Here is a 17,042-nt window from a genome sequence, read left to right as displayed (position 1 = left end):
TTCCTCCTTGAACCAGTTCTACATCTTACTGGGTCAATAAACAACATTTATTATCTCAATTTAAAAACTCTATTTTTAGGCCGGGTGTGGTGGCTCACGCCTGTAATCCCAGCACTTTGGGAGGCTGAGGCAGGCGGATCACAAGGTCAGGAGATCGAGACCATTCTAGCTAACACGGTGAAGCTCCATCTCTACTAAAATACAAAAAAAATTAGCCAGGCGTGGTGGCGGATGCCTGTAGTCCCAGCTACTCGGGAGGCTGAGGCAGGAGAATGGTGTGAACCCAGGAGGCGGAGGTTGCAGTGAGCCGAGATCATGTCATTGCACTCCAGCCTGGGCGACAGAGAGAGACTCTGTTTCAAAAAAAAACAAAAAAAAAAACCTCTATTTTAAAAATAGGTATTTAAAGTGAATGCCTATTCATTTTATATTTGTATGATAATCAACATTATATCCTGTTTTAAAATTTATCCTCATACCCATAAGCAAACTTTAAACTACCTCAAAGTCCAACAGAAAAACAACTTTAAAAAATTAAGGCCTAACCATATCATAAAATATTCTGAAGCTATTAAGATAGACAGCATATATTAATCCACATAGAAAGATTTCCCAGCTTACAAAAAAGGCAGAGAGAGTAAGCTGTAGATGCGTGTATCTGCTACCCTCTTGTGCATGCCCCACTTGTGGACCACACACCTGCCCACAGCCACGCAGGCAAACACATACGACGGGGTGTACATCACGCTAGAGGTAGAACTTGGGAAGGAAAGAATGTTTATCCTTTTCTGCTTTGATCAGTATCCTCAGACTGCTATGTGGCAGGCAGCTGGTCCACACACGCAGCACGCCAGACGCAGTCAGGTGCTTGGTGCAGCAACGTACAGCCAGCCAGAAGCTTCCACTCCATGTACTGTCTTTGTCAACAGGACAAAGGTCACAATGGATGTCCTGGCTACCTCACCTGCAGTCTGAGGACTCAAGATCGGCACCCGCCACACGAGCAGGTAATGGCCGCTCCTCACACCCTTCAGGTCCCAGGCCAGGCTCACAGGAGACCTTCCCTCTGGGAAAGGAGTCCTCTACCGCCTCTCACTCCAGCAGTGAGTGTGTGTGAGCATTAGCACACCCATGGCCGGTGGACATTCCTTCCTCTCATCCCTGCAGTCACCGGAGGGGAAGCTTCTTATCCTTAGATCAGACCAGGAGGCAGATGGGCCCTGAGAGAGCCACAGGGCGGCTTTGCCCCGAGCCACACTGCACAGGAGCTCTGGAGGCCGGGGACGGTCTGCTGAGTGGCTCGCAAAGAGCCAGAGCCCAGGGCCAAGCAGGGTCTGTCCTGGCTCTGCCTCAGCATGTGGCTTTGTGGCTCCCCACCTCAGTTCTGTCACCGGGAGACCAAGAATCAACACAGCCACCAACCAGGGCATGGTATTTGAGGAGCCACCCGACGATGGAGGGAGAGAGAGCCTGCAGAATCTTCCTACAGGTGAAGGCTGCCGGGCAGGGCTGGGACATGGAGCTGAGGCTGCAGAAGCGGCCTGCATCTGACCCCAGGGAGCAGACAGACCCAGGCTGCTTCCAAGGACCTCAGATGGCCTGTCCCCACCAGCCCAGCAAAGCAACTGGCCCGCACAATGGCTCCACAACCCCTAAACATCCTCACTCCCAGAACAGACTGCCCAGGAGCTCCTGCATCCTGAAGCTGAGTTCCCTCCCTGCTGCACAGTGCCATTCGCCAGCGGCCACAGCTACAGGAGAGCCAGGACCCCATATCCCCCACGCCACGTTCCCCATCACCACATGACACATCACCGCCACGTCACCATCACGTCCCTCACACTGCATCCTCCATGCCACATCACCACACCACCTCCATCACCACCACGCCTTACCCCGTCACCACGTCCCATGTCACTACCATGTCCCACGTCACCACTGCAACCCCCACATCCCATGTCACCACCCCATCTCCTATCACCGACACACATTATGTCACCACCACGTCCCACACACCATGTCCCATGTGACCAAAGCATCCCACATACACCACATCCCATCACCACCATGTCCCACATCACCACCACATCACCACATCCTGCGTCACCACCATGTTCTCCATACCACATACCTCACACCACACCCACAGCATCCCTGCATGCCACGTGCCCCACACCACACCCACAGCATCCCTGCATGCCACGTACCCCACACCACATCCACGGCATCCCTGCATGCCACATGCCCCACACCACACCCACAGTATCCCTGCATACCACACACCCCACACCACACCCAAGGCATCCCTGCACGCCACGTATCCCACACTGCACATCTGCCACTGTGGTCCTCCCTTGGATGCTGGTTCACAACCAACAAAGCACAGGCACCTCCCACTGCAGCCGCCTCCCATGCCACACTGTGGCTCTTTCAGGGCCGATCTGCCTCCCGGTCTGACTTAAGGACAAGAAGCTTCCCCTCCAGTGACTGCAGGGACAGGAGGAAGGCATGTCCACTGGCCATGGCATCCTCACACTCACACACATGCTCCTAAAACGACGCACACGACCATCCCACACCGCTCCCCATAGGACCCAGAACCAGCAGCTACAGAGGGTGCAGCCCACCACCACTAAGAGGTGAGGCCCCTGTTCCCCAGACCCAGGGCCTCAGGTGCCAGACCCACCAGGTCATGCAGGTCGCATCCCCTCGGCTGAGGCCAGGGCTTCGCTCGAAAGTGCATCGCAAGAGGCAAGAAGCCTCCCAGCCACCTAGAGTGGCAGACATCCCTTCGCCCTAGCCCGGGGCCTCCCAGCCCTTCAGTCTCCAACCAGCTCCTCCACCAACCCAGTGCCCACTCCACCAACCCAGTGCCCACTCCAACCCACTGCCCACTCTGTCCTCGACACCCTCCCCTACTCCTGGGTCTTCTTGGCTTCGAGCAAGGGTGTCCACCTCAGTCCCAGCTGCCCACTCCCCAGCAGGGCCGGTTCCTACCCCAAAGACGGGGCGCTTGAGCAAAGGGGCCTGCCCAGCTGCTTCACTAGGGGCAGAAATGCAGCCACAAAGCTGTGCATTGAATACAGGCTGGATCCCACCCCTTCGGTCAAAAGAGCGCAATTAACTTCCAGGTTCCGAGTGTTCAGGACCCTTCCCACACCCAGCAGCCACTTCCTCCAGCTCCACCGAGCAGCGGCCCGGACCCTCCACCCCAGAGGCCTGGGGATTTAAAAGGAAACTCAGTAGGCCAGAAAAGTCCCGTGTGAAAGCCCCGCAGAAGTCTTCCTCACACAGCATCCCGTGCGCTTCTAGGGTGCACATGTTGAAAAGGCTAAAACCAGCAGTTGCATCCTGAGCTGGTTCCAGACACCACACTTGGAAGACAGGCAAGGAGGACGATGGGAAGCTTCTGAAATGAAGACCTCCAGTGTGGCCCATCGGCTGCGGGCCGCCGGAAGACAGTGTCAGGAATTCAGAGCAACTCGAGACATGGATCGGGCCACTGTGGGGACAGAGGGCAGCAGCTCCAGGCCCAGACTCAGGCTCCCTCTTGCCCCATGTACCATCCCTCCATCTGAGTACAGCCTGGCATCCCCCAGCAAGCGTTCGGGAACGCTTCATGGGAAGGCGTTCTCTTCACTCCGGCTGCCGCAACAAAACACTGCAGCCTGTGGGGCCTACGCCACAGACGTGTGCTCCACAGGGCGCTTGAAACTAGGAGGGTAAGAGCGAGGCCAGCCCATTCCACCAGGACGGTCCATTCCTCACAGACGGCGCCTTCTTGCAGTGTCCTCACAGGACAGAAGGGGGGCGGCAGCTCTCAGCCTCTTCTTTCAGGGCACTGATCACATTCATGGGGATGGAGTCCTCTCCTTGTGATCTCATCGGCGCCCAGAGCCAGGCCTCCTGAGGCCACCTTAGGGGCAGGATGTTAACACAGGAAAGTGGGAGGGGCCACAGCATTCTGAAGACAGCAGTGGGGGTTGGCTCTTGCGTTTGGGGCCTGAGCCCCTCTTGACATGGAGAAGATTCTGGAACCCCTGGTGATGAATCTGTGAGTCTGATTCTCAGGAGAGAGGACGGAACCTGGACGGATGGACAGGACAGCTGAGGAGGCCAGCACAGGGTGAGCCCAGGCTATGCAGCTTTGTTTATCTATTTATCTTTTTGAGACAAGGTCCCACTCCATCACCCAGGCTGGAGTACAGTGGTGCGATCTCGGCTCACTGCAACCTCTGCCTCCTGGGTTCAAGCGATTCTCCTGCCTCAGCCTCCCAAGTAGCTGAGATTATGGGTGCCCACCACCACGCCTGGCTAATTTTTGGTATTTTTAGTAAAGACGGGGTTTCATCATGTTGGCCAGGCTGGTCTCAAACTCCCGAGCTCAAGTGATCTGCCTGCTTTAGCCTCCCAAAGTGCTAGGATTGCAGGCGTGAGCCATCGCGCTGGCCAGGCTCTGCCTGCGGACTCAAGACTTGAGAAGGCGTGCCAAGCTCTCAGGTGCCAGGCTGAGTTCCGGACCTAATCTTCGAAAGCCGTGGATCCCCAAGGCGTCGAGGGTGCTCAGGGCTGGCGACGGAGGCACACACAGGCTTTTCTGCACTGTCTCCTGCACTCTCCACAGGGATCAAGTTTTACAGAAAAGGTTTCTAAAAAACCATGAAGGTCATATTTAGTTCTTCTGTATATAAAAGCCACTTGTTCAAGGCTATTTTGAAAAATAAAATAACTGTATAATGGAAACTCTAGGATTTTAAAAAACCCAAAACAGTCAGAGGCCCAGTGTCAAGGCGTCTCATCCATCCCTCGCCCTTGAGCTGCTGGCACAGTGGGTTCTGATCATGGAGACCACCAGGTGTCTGATCCAGCCCTGGGTGAGGCCCACTCACTGCCAGAAACCCACCAGCCCGTGTCCCCTCGTGCAGCAGCTGAACTGGCTGACTGCCTAAGAAACCAAGTCAGGCTAAAAAAAGCATGAGAGTGGGGATTGGGGTTGAAATCTTACTTTTGAGAATTGTCTTTTCTAAGTGTCACTGAAATTTCCTCCTTCTGAAGAGGCTTCTTCCAAGAAAACCAAGAAAATTTGGTTTTGCAACCAGGAAAAATGACACACTGCACACAGCAAACCATCATTCATTATTTTTCGTTACAAATGACTCTATTGTCTTTCATAAAGGCTGAGTCTCCAGAAAGGATGCCAGGTGCTGCTGTCCACCTCCAAAAGCCCTGCCCGCCCTTTTGCTGGGTCCGACAAACCACTCGGCAGGGCCTCTGTTCAGTGAGGGACTCGGGAAGGAGGGGCCCTGCGGGCTGCAGCGTTCCAGAGGCTGCAGGTCACAGGAGGAGAACCATCTCGCTCAGAACTCAACTTCCCGCACCACTGGCGAACTCTACACTGTCAACATTCACAGTAACTGTTACGTCGTAAGTAAAAGAAAAAAAGTAAAAGGGAAAGAAATGGAAGAAATGGGGCGTGACATGGGAATTCCAGGTGGCCTGAGCCTTGGGTGTGAGGTCTGTCAAGTGGGGGTCTTGCTGCTGCTCCCAAACTGTTCTCCCTCATGGCCTCCGGTGCAGAGGGCCCCACGCTGAACAGGCTGCAGACCCGAATGTACGGGAATTATCCCTGCTTCACGGGATGGAGCAGCCAGGACCCATCCCCACTGCTGGCACCTCCTGGATGCGCCCAAAACCCCAGAAGAATTCCAAACTCCCCTACTGCCCCAAGGCCTCCGTTTTAAAAGAAAACAAACAAACAAAAGCCTTAGCTCAACACGGCAGCTGTTCTTGCCAAATATAACATAAACTAGGAAACCTAGAGAGCTTGGAGGCAGGCTCCAGCCACAGCCCAGCCCCGCACAGTCAAGGGCCACACACATGGCCAAGCAAGGGACAAGGGCCCCTCCAGCCAGTCCCACTGTCCCAGACCAGCAAAACCAGGAGGGGAACCGGGCCCCGGCCCAAAACACCATCAGCCAGCTTGGAGCAGCCCTAGGAGCGTCAGGCTCCCCACTGCACAGCCTCCCCGAATCCCCAAAACACAACATCACATTCTAACTCCACAGGACGGAAAATCGGAAAGAGAGGCTCACTGTGTGATGAGACAGCGTTTCTCCACCACAGACCTCCTCTGACAGGACCTCTCCCCTGCCCACCTCACCTGCCTCACCCTCCTCAGACGGGGCCTCGCCCCTGCCCACCTCACCTCCCACACCCTCCTCTGACAGGGCCTCTCCCCTGCCCACCTCACCTCCCACACCCTCCTCAGATGGGGCCTCGCCCCTACCCACCTCACCTCCCTCACGCTCCTCTGACAGGACCTCTCCCCTGCCCATCTCACCTCCCTCACCTTCCTCAGACAAGTCCTCTCCCTTGCACTCCTCATCTCCTAAGATCCTCCTGATGTTGACCTCTCCCTGTCCCAATCTCAAAAGACCTCTTTCCAGATGTTTTTTCTGTTTAAGCCTCTGCTATTCTCCAAGGAATCTACTTCATCCTCATCCCAAACCCAACCATAAACCCTGGGGAAGAAGAGCTTCTTCAGTTAGTAAGCAAAGACACCAGCTCCAAACCCCGTGGCAGATGCAGCTGTCTGGATAGTGAGGAGCGGAGCAGAGGAGCTGCCACGGCCCAGCCCATCGGTGCCTGAGCATCAGCGGGATGTGGATGGCTGGGCCCAGACGACCCAACACCGGGTGGTCCCCACGCTGGCCAGCATAGGCTGCAGACCCTGGAGCAGCCCCAGGTCTCCCCACCACACCTGTGCCCTGCAGCGAGCTGGCTGGGGCCACAGGCCAACGTCCACTGGCAGGTCCTCTGGGTTTTCTTGCAGCTCTCTGTGCTCAGGTCACATGTCCCAGGGCCAGCAACTCGCTTGGGAAGTCCAGAGCATGGCCCAGCCTGAAGAGGACCCAACAGGTGTGCAGGCCCGGAGCTAGGCTCAGGGCAACCCCTACTTCCTGTTCACGAACTGCTCCCCACCCGTCCACCCCCACCACTGGGCTCCACAGAGCTGCAGGAACAGACGGGACCAGGATTCGGGGTCCAGGGACACAGGGAAACAACTGCTGGGGGCTGGAGTATGGGGACGGGGGCTTCCTCCACATTGACCTTTCTGGTCCCTCACAGGTGGGGCTCACGTGCCCCTCCCTGAGGCAGAAGAGGCCTTTGGAGCCCCAGGTAGATCCTGGCCACTGCCTGGTGTGAGGAAGCCCAGGGTTTGCTGGGAGCTGTTGCTGGGACCTCGGTGTCCGCCATGGCTGCACCACACCACCAGGAACGGCGGGTCAGGCCCAGGCACTGAAATGTCTCCTAAAACCCTGCTCCTGTGGGGCAGCCGCTGGCTTGATTGGGACAAAATTAAAATATGATTAAAATAAAATAAACCAAGAAAAAAGCGGCAGACAGGCCAGGCATGATGGCTCATGCCTGTAATCCCAGCACTTTGGGAGGCTGAGGTGGGCAGATCACCTGAGGTCAGGAGTTCAAGACCAGCCTGGTTAACGTGGTGAAACCCTGTCTCTACTAAAAATACAAAAACTAGCCAGGCGTGGTGATGGGCACCTATAATCCCAGCTTCTCGGGAGGCTGAGGCAGGAGAATGGTGTGAACCCGGGAGGTGGAGCTTGCAGTGAGCTGAGATCCGGCCCCTGCACTCCAGCCCGGGCGACAGAGCGAGACTCCGTCTCAAAAACAAACAACAACAACAACAACAACAAAGTAGCAGTTTTCAAAAAGGAAAAACACCAGAACACAAGGGCAGATTCCGATTTCAGCTGTGAGTGCAGCAGGTCCTGCTCCTGGCCGGTCACACACACCTACACTCTCAGTGAGGGAAACCCTGTGGGTCCCTGGAGGGGAGACACGCCGGGACACACGCCGGGAGAGGACGAAGGTTCTGCAAGGATGCGGGTCTCCCCGACAGGCAAACACAGCAAGACCCCACCTTGCAAACCCACCCCCGCCGCTGGCCCACCACGTGCAGTTGGCATAAAGAACGGGGATGACGAGAGCACCATGATGGGGGTGGCGCGGCAGCTTCAACTCCGAGAGGGTCCTGTTTCTCCAAGTGAGGGCTGAGGAGACGATGTTGCCCATTACAGCTAAATTCATCGTATCTATTATTTCAATTTGTAAATATATGTTTTCAAAGGGGAAAAATGTCTCTCATTTGCACATCTGACCAAAGACTCTACAGAGAGAGATTTGTCAGGTCCCTGTAGAACAATGGCTTCCTCGCCGAAAAGGTGCTGAGCGCACATACACACATGCACACATGGGCACACACACTTCCTTGTAGGAAAATGGCTTCATCACATGGGTGTTAGGCACACACACACGTGCACACACACACATGCATGCATACATGCACACACTTCTCTGCAGGACAATGGCTTCCTCGTCACATGGGTGTTAAGCACACACACACACACACGCACACACACACGCACGCACACATCGCTGTCCCTATGGAGGTACTTGGATGCTGGCTACAGAAACACCACTCCATGCTGGGGGCCTCACCACAAGGAAGCACTGGTGGGCAGGACACAAGCCTGAGGGCACAGAGGTCCCCACCCCTCCTGGCTGCCCCAGCTCCACCCCTGGCCCAGCACCTCAGCCCCAGGTCGTGCCACCCCCCAGGTTCCATGCCCCCATCCCCCTACAGAGGGCCCCCAGGCCTCCACTCTGGCCTCCCCAGCCCATCCCCAACCAACAGCCAAACACACCTGAAACAGGATTTCAGTCCCCGGCTCAGCCCTTGCCATGGGTCTGAACACAGGAGCAGCTCCACCGTCCAGGCCACCCCACCCTGACGCTGACCTCGCCGCCAGCCCCTGGAGCGGAGCCGGGCCACCATCATGCCCATGGCCACGTCACCCTCCTCACCCGCCAGACCTCCCCCATGCACCCAGTCCTCAGAGAGGCCTCTGGCGCCACCCCACAGGCACACCTGCTCGGCCCCAGGCCCCACGCGGCTCCTTCCATGAAGACCTGCGAGGGTACCTAGCCTGTCTCTTCACAGTGGCATCTGCAGCATCCGCACCAGAGCACAGCACGGTACCGGGCTCCATAAACACCGGCCCCTTATTAGTCAGGGGGTCTGTGCTTGGCCTGGCAATGCCAGCCCGAAACCCTCCACACCGGTCGCCTCCCCTAGTCCAGCAGCCACTCTCTGCACAGAGCCACCCCAGCCCCTTGAAACCCTCCAACTGGTCACCTCCCGCAGCTCAGCACCCACTCTCTGCACAGAGCTGCCCCAGCCCCTTTAAACCCTCCGGGCAGGTCACCTCCCCCAGCCTGGTGCCCACTCTCTGCACAGAGCCGCCCCGGCCCTTCACGCCGCCTCGCCACCTGTCTGGCCCCCACACAGCCTTGTACTGCGTGAACCAGGCCTGCTGAAAAGCACGCCCAGCCTCACTGCCAGCTCTCCATGGCCCCACTGGGGACGCTGACCCAGTCCTGGAGGGAGCCCCCAGGTTCTCTGAAGCCCGCGGGGAGCGGGGAGGGAGCCAGAATATGAACAGTGAGCCTGAGGAGGATCTGGCCAGGCTCACCGGCAGGCAGGCAGGGGACCCACGGTAGCACAGAAATATGTTGCCCGGCACAGGCAGTGGAGCTGAGAGACCCAGCCACAGCCTAGGCCTGCGCTCCCCATAGACACACCAGACTCCATGGAGGAACACCAAAGCAAAAAGGCACCTTATTGCTTAAATAACGAATCCAAAAGAACATGTTTCAGTGGTTCTTACCTGGTAAAATTCCCGAAGCCAGTTCTTCTGAAGGTTTTCTGGCTGTAAATGAAGAAGAAAAAGAAAAGTCAGTCAGACCAATGGCCCAGCCCTAAACGGAGTCCAGAGAAGCTCCTATGAAGACAAGGTGGGGCGGGAGCGGAGGTGCAGCCCAGGCCCGCCTGCACGGAGGAGCTCTAGCTCCTATGAAGACAAGGTGGGGCGGGAGCGGAGGCGCAGCCCAGGCCCACCTGCACGGAGGAGCTCTAGCTCCTATGAAGACAAGGTGGGGCGGGAGCGGAGGCGCAGCCCAGGCCCACCTGCACGGAGGAGCTCTAGCTCCTATGAAGACAAGGTGGGGCGGGAGCGGAGGCGCAGCCCAGGCCCGCCTGCACGGAGGAGCTCTAGCTCCTATGAAGACAAGGTGGGGCGGGAGCGGAGGCGCAGCCCAGGCCCGCCTGCATGGAGGAGCTCTACCGCGGGGGGAACCCCAGTCCCACCAGGGGACTCAGCTCTGTATGGGGGCTCTGCTCTGAGGGCTGTCCCAGGGACACGGCACACGATGCGATCTGTCCTAGTAAAGCACGGGCAGAGTCCCGCGGACCCCACACGGGTGGCAAGGAGGGGAAGGTCCTGTGTTGCTCCAGCCTCCAAGCCTCCCAGGGAAGAGACGGCTCAGTCAGTAACCCGGTTCCAACAAGCAAGACCGTGGCACCTTTTCACACCTGTCCCTCCCTGGGCCAAAGCCCCCTTCACGGGCACTAGACAAAGCTGAGCTTTGTGGAGTACAAAACATCACGGTCACACGTGGCATTTCTGTGTGTTTGGGGTAAAGAGCAAGGGGCTTTTACAGAGTCAGTCACAACTGTCAGAATCTTCAGGAAGCACTTGCTAGAGCCATCAACAGAAAACCTACCCCATGCCACAGGTGTGCACACACATGCACACACGTGCACACACGCAAGGAAACTCCAGCCCCACCACAGAGACCCAGGCCCCACGAAGCTCCTGGACAGAATCGGAGGAGCCAAGCACAAGCCTGAAAAGGCCACTGCTTCAAGAGAAGAGGATGGCCCAGTCGCTCTCCCACTCTGACGGCTCCACTGTGCCCCAGGCCACCTGGCTGCTCCTGGGTTCTGTGCCAGCTCTGGCTAAGGGCAGCATAGCCATTCAAACCCAAGAGTGGAGAGGTCGCTGCAGATGAGGCTGAGAGCAAGCACTCAGTGTGAGTCGCCCATGCTCAGGAAGCACCCCAGCTCCAGTATCACCCACCGTGGAGGGACCGTGGAGGGACGGAGTCAGCGTCTAAAAGGATAGAGTTTCCATTTTGTGAGATAACAAAGTTCTAGAGATCCATTAAACAACAATGTGAATGTACTTAGCACTAAGGAATTGTACACTCAGAAACAGTTAAGGTGGTAAATGTTGTGGGTTTTTGCCGTGACTAAAAACAATAAACAAGGCCCTGCCCCCGCCCCCATCAGGACTAAAGCCCCTGCCCTGGTCTCAGCCTCTGTGGCCATGGGCACCGGGCCACGGCATGCAGGCTGCCAGCGCAGCTGGGTCCAGACTCCGCACCATCCAAACGCAACAGCATCACTAGGCTGGCCACATGCCAGGTGTGCTCTTCCCTTCACTTGCTGACGGGTCTAAGAAGCCTAAAAAGCAGGAAGGCTGAATTTTAGATAAATTAATGAAGGAAAAAAGAACCTGACTAAGAAACAAGAGCCTCACAGACCACAGGACTGGGCTGAGAACACCGTGGCCCCAGGCTTCAAAGACACACAACCCCGGCACACGCACACACAAAGGGAGAGAATCACCCACTGCGGCTCCGAGGGCCCGCATGCCCCGCCCTCCATGTCCAGGGACCTCCTCGTGGGACCCACGCAATCGCTCCAGCAGGAGGGGAGGCATCAGCCCACGCCACTGTCCCGCCACTGAGGACCCAGCAGGAGGGGAGGCATCAGCCCACGCCACTGTCCCGCCACTGAGGACCCAGCAGGAGGGGAGGCATCAGCCCACACCACTGTCCCGCCACTGAGGACCCAGCAGGAGGGGAGGCAACTGGCCCACGCCACTGTCCCGCCACTGAGGACCCTCAGCAAACACGGACAGCCTCCGTTGGCCCCAGCTCCTACCAGCAAGTCCCCATCGGGGGTCCCAGCCCCACATCCAGCTGCAGCTATTTGCCAGACAGCCCTGCCCAGGAGCCGCCCTAAATACCAAACACAAATACGACAGTGGACACCCGGACACACCGCTCACTGTGTGCACCTCACCCAGCACCACACACTCCAGCCCAATCCACGCGTCACGACCTCATTTCAATCATGGATATGACTTCCCCAAACACTGACTGTGGATCCACTGAGGTTAGTAAGCCCAGACAGTCCTAATACAGTGCTGTAAACAAAGACATCCGTGTTTGCTGACTGTTTATGAGGATGCACTCAAAGCTGTGAAATAATTAGACCAAAAGTCTACATGAAAGATGAGACCAAAACACTCCAAAGAAGGAAGAGAAGAAACGTGAAAAAAAGACGAGGCCCTCAAGGCCTTCAGTTCTTGTCTTTGGCACACACCCCAACACTAGTCAGGGTCACTGAGACAGCTGCGGTGACCCTGGGGCCCTGCCCAGGGGCCACTTTCTGGCCCACATGGCGCTGCTGTGTCTGCCTGGCTGACCCTGGTTTGGAAGCTCCCAGGGCCTCCTGGGCCGCGTCCCACTGTCCCACCAGCCTCCCTTGGCCTCAGTGCCACTGTGTCACTTCCGGGACATCCCCCGGGGATCCACGCCCTCCCTGTCCCCCGCCCCTTCTCCTTCCCTCCTGGATGGGATCCACACCCTCCCTGTCCCCAGCTTCTTTCCCCCCTTCTCTCCTGCGAGATCCACGCCCCTTCCCCCTCCCTCCTAGGGATCCACGCCCTCCCGGTCCCCTTTCTGTCCCCAGCACCTTCCCTCTTCTCTCCTGGCGGATCCACACCTTTCCCATCCGCAGCCCCTTCCCCCTCCCTTCTGGCAGATCCACACCCTTCCCATACACCCTCCCCATCCCCTTCCCCCTCCCTGCTCCCTCTTGGGGGATTCACTCCTCCCCATCCCTAGCCCCCTCCCTGCCCCCTCCTAGGACATCCACCCCTACCCGTCCCTAGCCCCTTCACCTCCTCTCCCTCTTAGCAGATCTACCCACTCCTTGTCCCTAGCCCCTTCCCCACTCCCTCCTGATGAATCCACTTCTTCCCCATCCCCAGTCCCTTCCCACTCCCTCCTCAGGGATCTCCCTGCTGTGTCCTTACTTGCTTCCAGTCTACACTCCACAGGCAGCCAGGGTGATCCTCAGAAAATACAAGTGGATCCACCCTCCAGGGCCCTCCTGCTCTCTCAGGGTAAAGGGCAAAGGCCTTCTAGGTCGGCACAGCCACCAGGCCCTCTGAGCCCATGGCCTCTCTGGCCCTCCCCTCCACCTGCTCCACTCTGGGTCTCAGACATTTGGTCCTCTGGCCCCAGGGCCTTTGCACTCTCTCTTTGCAGATTGGCAACAGCCGCCATGCCTTCACTGCTCACAGGTCTGGTCAAATACCATCTTCTCCATCAGTTCAATTTTCCCTGGGTCACTGAGCTTCCCCAGGCTAACAAGTGACCCCTAATCCCAGCGTTTTCCCATCCTGAGCAGTGAGGCTGCATCATGTCCCTTCCTTGTCTTCCCTTCATCTGGGAAAAGGACATTTCACTCTGCAGCCCCACATACCCACAGTGTGCAAGTGGGATAGCTTGAAGAGTTGATATAACAAGAAAACCTTTTCAACCACTATCGAGCTCTGGGCAAACACACCACAAGAAAGCTTAAGACACCCTCTTCCCCCCAAACCTCACCAAATAACACATGGGGGGAAGAGGAAGAGAAGGATGCTCCAGGGGCAACAAAACAAGGTCTGACAGCATCCTTACTCCTGAACGCAGCAGTCACAGGAAGGGAGGATGTTTCCAGGGCAAGCGTCGGAGAGGGGACCCTGACGGTGCAAGGCGGGACGGAGAGGGGACCCTGACGGTGCAGGGCAGAACGGAGAGGGGACCCTGACGGTGCAGGGCGGGACGGAGAGGGGAGCCTGACGGTGCAGGGCGGGATGGAGAGGGGACCCTGATGGTGCAGCGAAGGATGGAGAAGCAGCAAGAACCTGCACGTCCTGATAAAGGGACTCAGAAAACAAGACTGGAAATGTATCCAGAAACAAATATCAGAACAAAAGCATCCCTGAAAAGGAGAGAAAACTGACCAAGTCCAAAAAGAGAGTAGGAGTCCTTATTTAAAAACACGCGAAAGGCTGGGTGTGGTGGCTCACACCTGTAACACTACTAGCACTTTGGGAGGCCGAGATGGACAGATCACAAGGTCAGGAGATCGAGACCATCCCGGCTAACACCATGAAACCCCGTCTCTACTAAAAAAAAAAATACAAAAAAATTAGCTGGGCCTGGTGGTGGGCACCTGTAGTCCCAGCTACTCGGGAGGCTGAGGCCAGAGAATGGCATGAACCAGGGAGGTGGAGCTTGCAGTGAGCCAAGATCGTGCCACTGCACTCCAGCCTGTGTGACAGAGTGAGACTCCGTCTTAAAAAAAAAAAAACAAAAAACAGGTGAGAAACATCAGCAGCAAAACCCGAACCCTGAAAAACAGAATTCCCGAGGTGCCAGGCAGAACTCAGGTGACATAACAGAGCCCAGAACTCAGAAAGGAAAGACCACAGTGACCCACAGTGTGTCCACACAGTACAGAACCAAGGGCTGAAAACGGAGGCAGGGGAAGGTGGAACAGAGTGTTTCTGTTACACACTAACAAAACACAAGTAATAGAATGTATTAAATCAGCAGGTGGGGCCTGGAGCTGAGAGGCTGCCTAAGAATCGTGATACCTTCCAAAGCAGAGCATTCCTAAATGTGTTCTAAAATTAAGATGTATTCTTTAAGAAAAAAACAAACAACCCCATCAAAAAGTGGGCAAAGGATATGAACAGACATTTCTCAAAAGAAGACATTCATACAGCCTACAGACACATGAAAAAATGCTCATCATCACTCGCCATCAGAGAAATGCAAATCAAAACCACAATGAGATACCATCTCACACCAGTTAGAATGGCGATCATTAAAAAGTCAGGAAACAACAGGTGCTGGAGAGGATGTGGAGAAATAGGAACACTTTTACACTGTTGGTGGGATTGTAAACTAGTTCAACCATTATGGAAAACAGTATGGCAATTCCTCAAGGATCTAGAACTAGATGTACCATATGACCCAGCCATCCCACTACTGGGTATATACCCAAAGGATTATAAATTATTCTACTACAAAGACACATGCACACGTATGTTTATTGCGGCACTATTCACAATAGCAAAGACTTGGAATCAACCCAAATGTCCATCTGTGACAGACTGGATTAAGAAAATGTGGCACATATACACCATGGAATACTATGCAGCCATAAAAAAGGATGAGTTTGCGTCCTTTGTAGGGACATGGATGCAGCTGGAAACCATCATTCTTAGCAAACTGTCACAAGAACTGAAAACCAAACACCGCATGTTCTCACTCATAGGTGGGAATTGAACAATGAGATCACTTGGACTCGAGAAGGGGAACATCACACACTGGGGCCTATCATGGGGAGGGGGGAGGGGGGAGGGATTGCATTGGGAGTTATACATGATATAAATAATGAATTGATGGGTGCTGACGAGTTGATGGGTACAGCACACCAACATGGCACAAGTATACATATGTAACAAACCTGCATGTTATGCACATGTACCCTAGAACTTAAAGTATAATAAAAAATAAAAATAAATAAAAAAATAAAACTAAGATGTATTCTTAAACTCTACATTCTTAAAGTTGAGAAAAGTTTTCTCATCCTTAGAGGAACTGTAGAAATTTATCTCTTGCACCAATAAATATTTATCTCAAATTCAGAAGTTTCTTGAGTTTCACTTCAGTGTCTGTTTCTCCTGACAATCTGAGCAGGATTAAATTTAACTGGTGAAGCACAGCCTGTCCTCCCTGCTGGAGCTCTGCAGACTAGGACGTTCGTCCCACATGGACAAGGGTTCTCTCTGGGCAGTGGGAGCTGGAGTGATCTGTACTTCTATAGCGCATATTCTTAAGGGAAGGGGGAACAGACCATATAAAATGATTCCATTTTAGTGGGAAGTACTAAAAAAACTGAGCTGATCCTTAGTGTGTTTGCTGTACAGCCCCTAACAGAGAACACCTGCAGGAGAGACCAAGCAGACAGAGGCAGCCTGGCCCACAGCCGCCCCCAGAAGGCCCAACACTTCCCATTTGTTGCTTTGGAATGCAGAGACGTCAGCAGGAGAGACTGAGGCACTTCATGCTGCTGAGGGAAGAGGCAATAATTGACAGGGAATACTAGGACTAGTTAAATATTTACTTTTAAAATGCTATATTAGATCCTTTCTTTATTCCACAAAGAAATTAAACTCCAGATGGATTCAGGAGATGAACATAAGACTCAAAACCACAAAGGAATCAGGAGAGAAAATAAGCAAATAGCTGCCGTCGTGGGAGAAAAAGAGCCTTTCTAGACACAAAAGGAAAGGAAGGACCTCTGAGAGAGAATGTGCCTACAGATTACCACCCACAGTGAACACACTCCATAGTGGACGACAGAAAGCTTTCCCTCTAAGAGTAGGAACGAGACCAGGATGCCCGCGCTCATCACTGCCATTCAACACTGCACGGGGAGGCCAAGCCTGGGCGATTAGGCAAGAAAATGAATGAAAAGGTACCCGAATGGGAACAGAAGAAGTAAAATTATCTCTGTTCACAGACTACATGTTCTTATGCATACAAAACCCTAAAAATTCCACCAAAAAATTGACAGAAATAAGGCCGGGCGTGGTGGCTCAGACCTGCAATCCCAGCACTTTGGGAGGCCGAGGCGGGTGGATCACCTGAGGTTAGGAGTTCAAGATCAGCCTGGCCAACATGACAAAACCCAGTCTCTACTAAAAATACAAAAAATTAGCCAGGCGTGGTGGTGCATGCCTGTGGTCCCAGCTACTCGGGAGGCTGAGGCAGCAGAATCGCCTGAATCCGGAGGCAGAGGTTGCAGTGAGCCAAGACAGTGCCACTGCACTCCAGTGTGGGTGACAGAGTGAGACTCCATTACAAAAATTCAGCAATTCAGCAATGTGGCAGGATATAAGATCAACACACAAACAACAGTGGTGTTTCTATACACTAACAATGAACAATCTGAAAAGAAATCTTTTAAAAATCGCATTTAT

The 17,042-nt window shown here is 54.8% G+C and overlaps 1 protein-coding gene across 3 annotated transcripts in view; it reads right to left on the bottom strand.

The window, feature by feature from the left end:
- Positions 1–17,042, bottom strand: part of INPP5A (inositol polyphosphate-5-phosphatase A) — a 247,020-nt gene that overhangs the window by 159,398 nt on the left and 70,580 nt on the right. For all 3 annotated transcript variants that reach the window (XM_010382741.2, XM_030940368.1, XM_030940369.1), the window contains exon 2: positions 9,753–9,794. In XM_010382741.2, coding sequence (XP_010381043.2) covers positions 9,753–9,794 — 42 coding nt within the window. The remainder of the gene's footprint in view (positions 1–9,752; positions 9,795–17,042) is intronic.

The sequence above is a fragment of the Rhinopithecus roxellana genome, chromosome 11 (assembly GCF_007565055.1).
Source record: "Rhinopithecus roxellana isolate Shanxi Qingling chromosome 11, ASM756505v1, whole genome shotgun sequence".
Classification (NCBI taxonomy): Eukaryota; Metazoa; Chordata; class Mammalia; order Primates; family Cercopithecidae; genus Rhinopithecus; species Rhinopithecus roxellana.
Note: the sequence above shows the minus strand (reverse complement) of the source record. Positions and strands in the feature narration are given on the sequence as shown.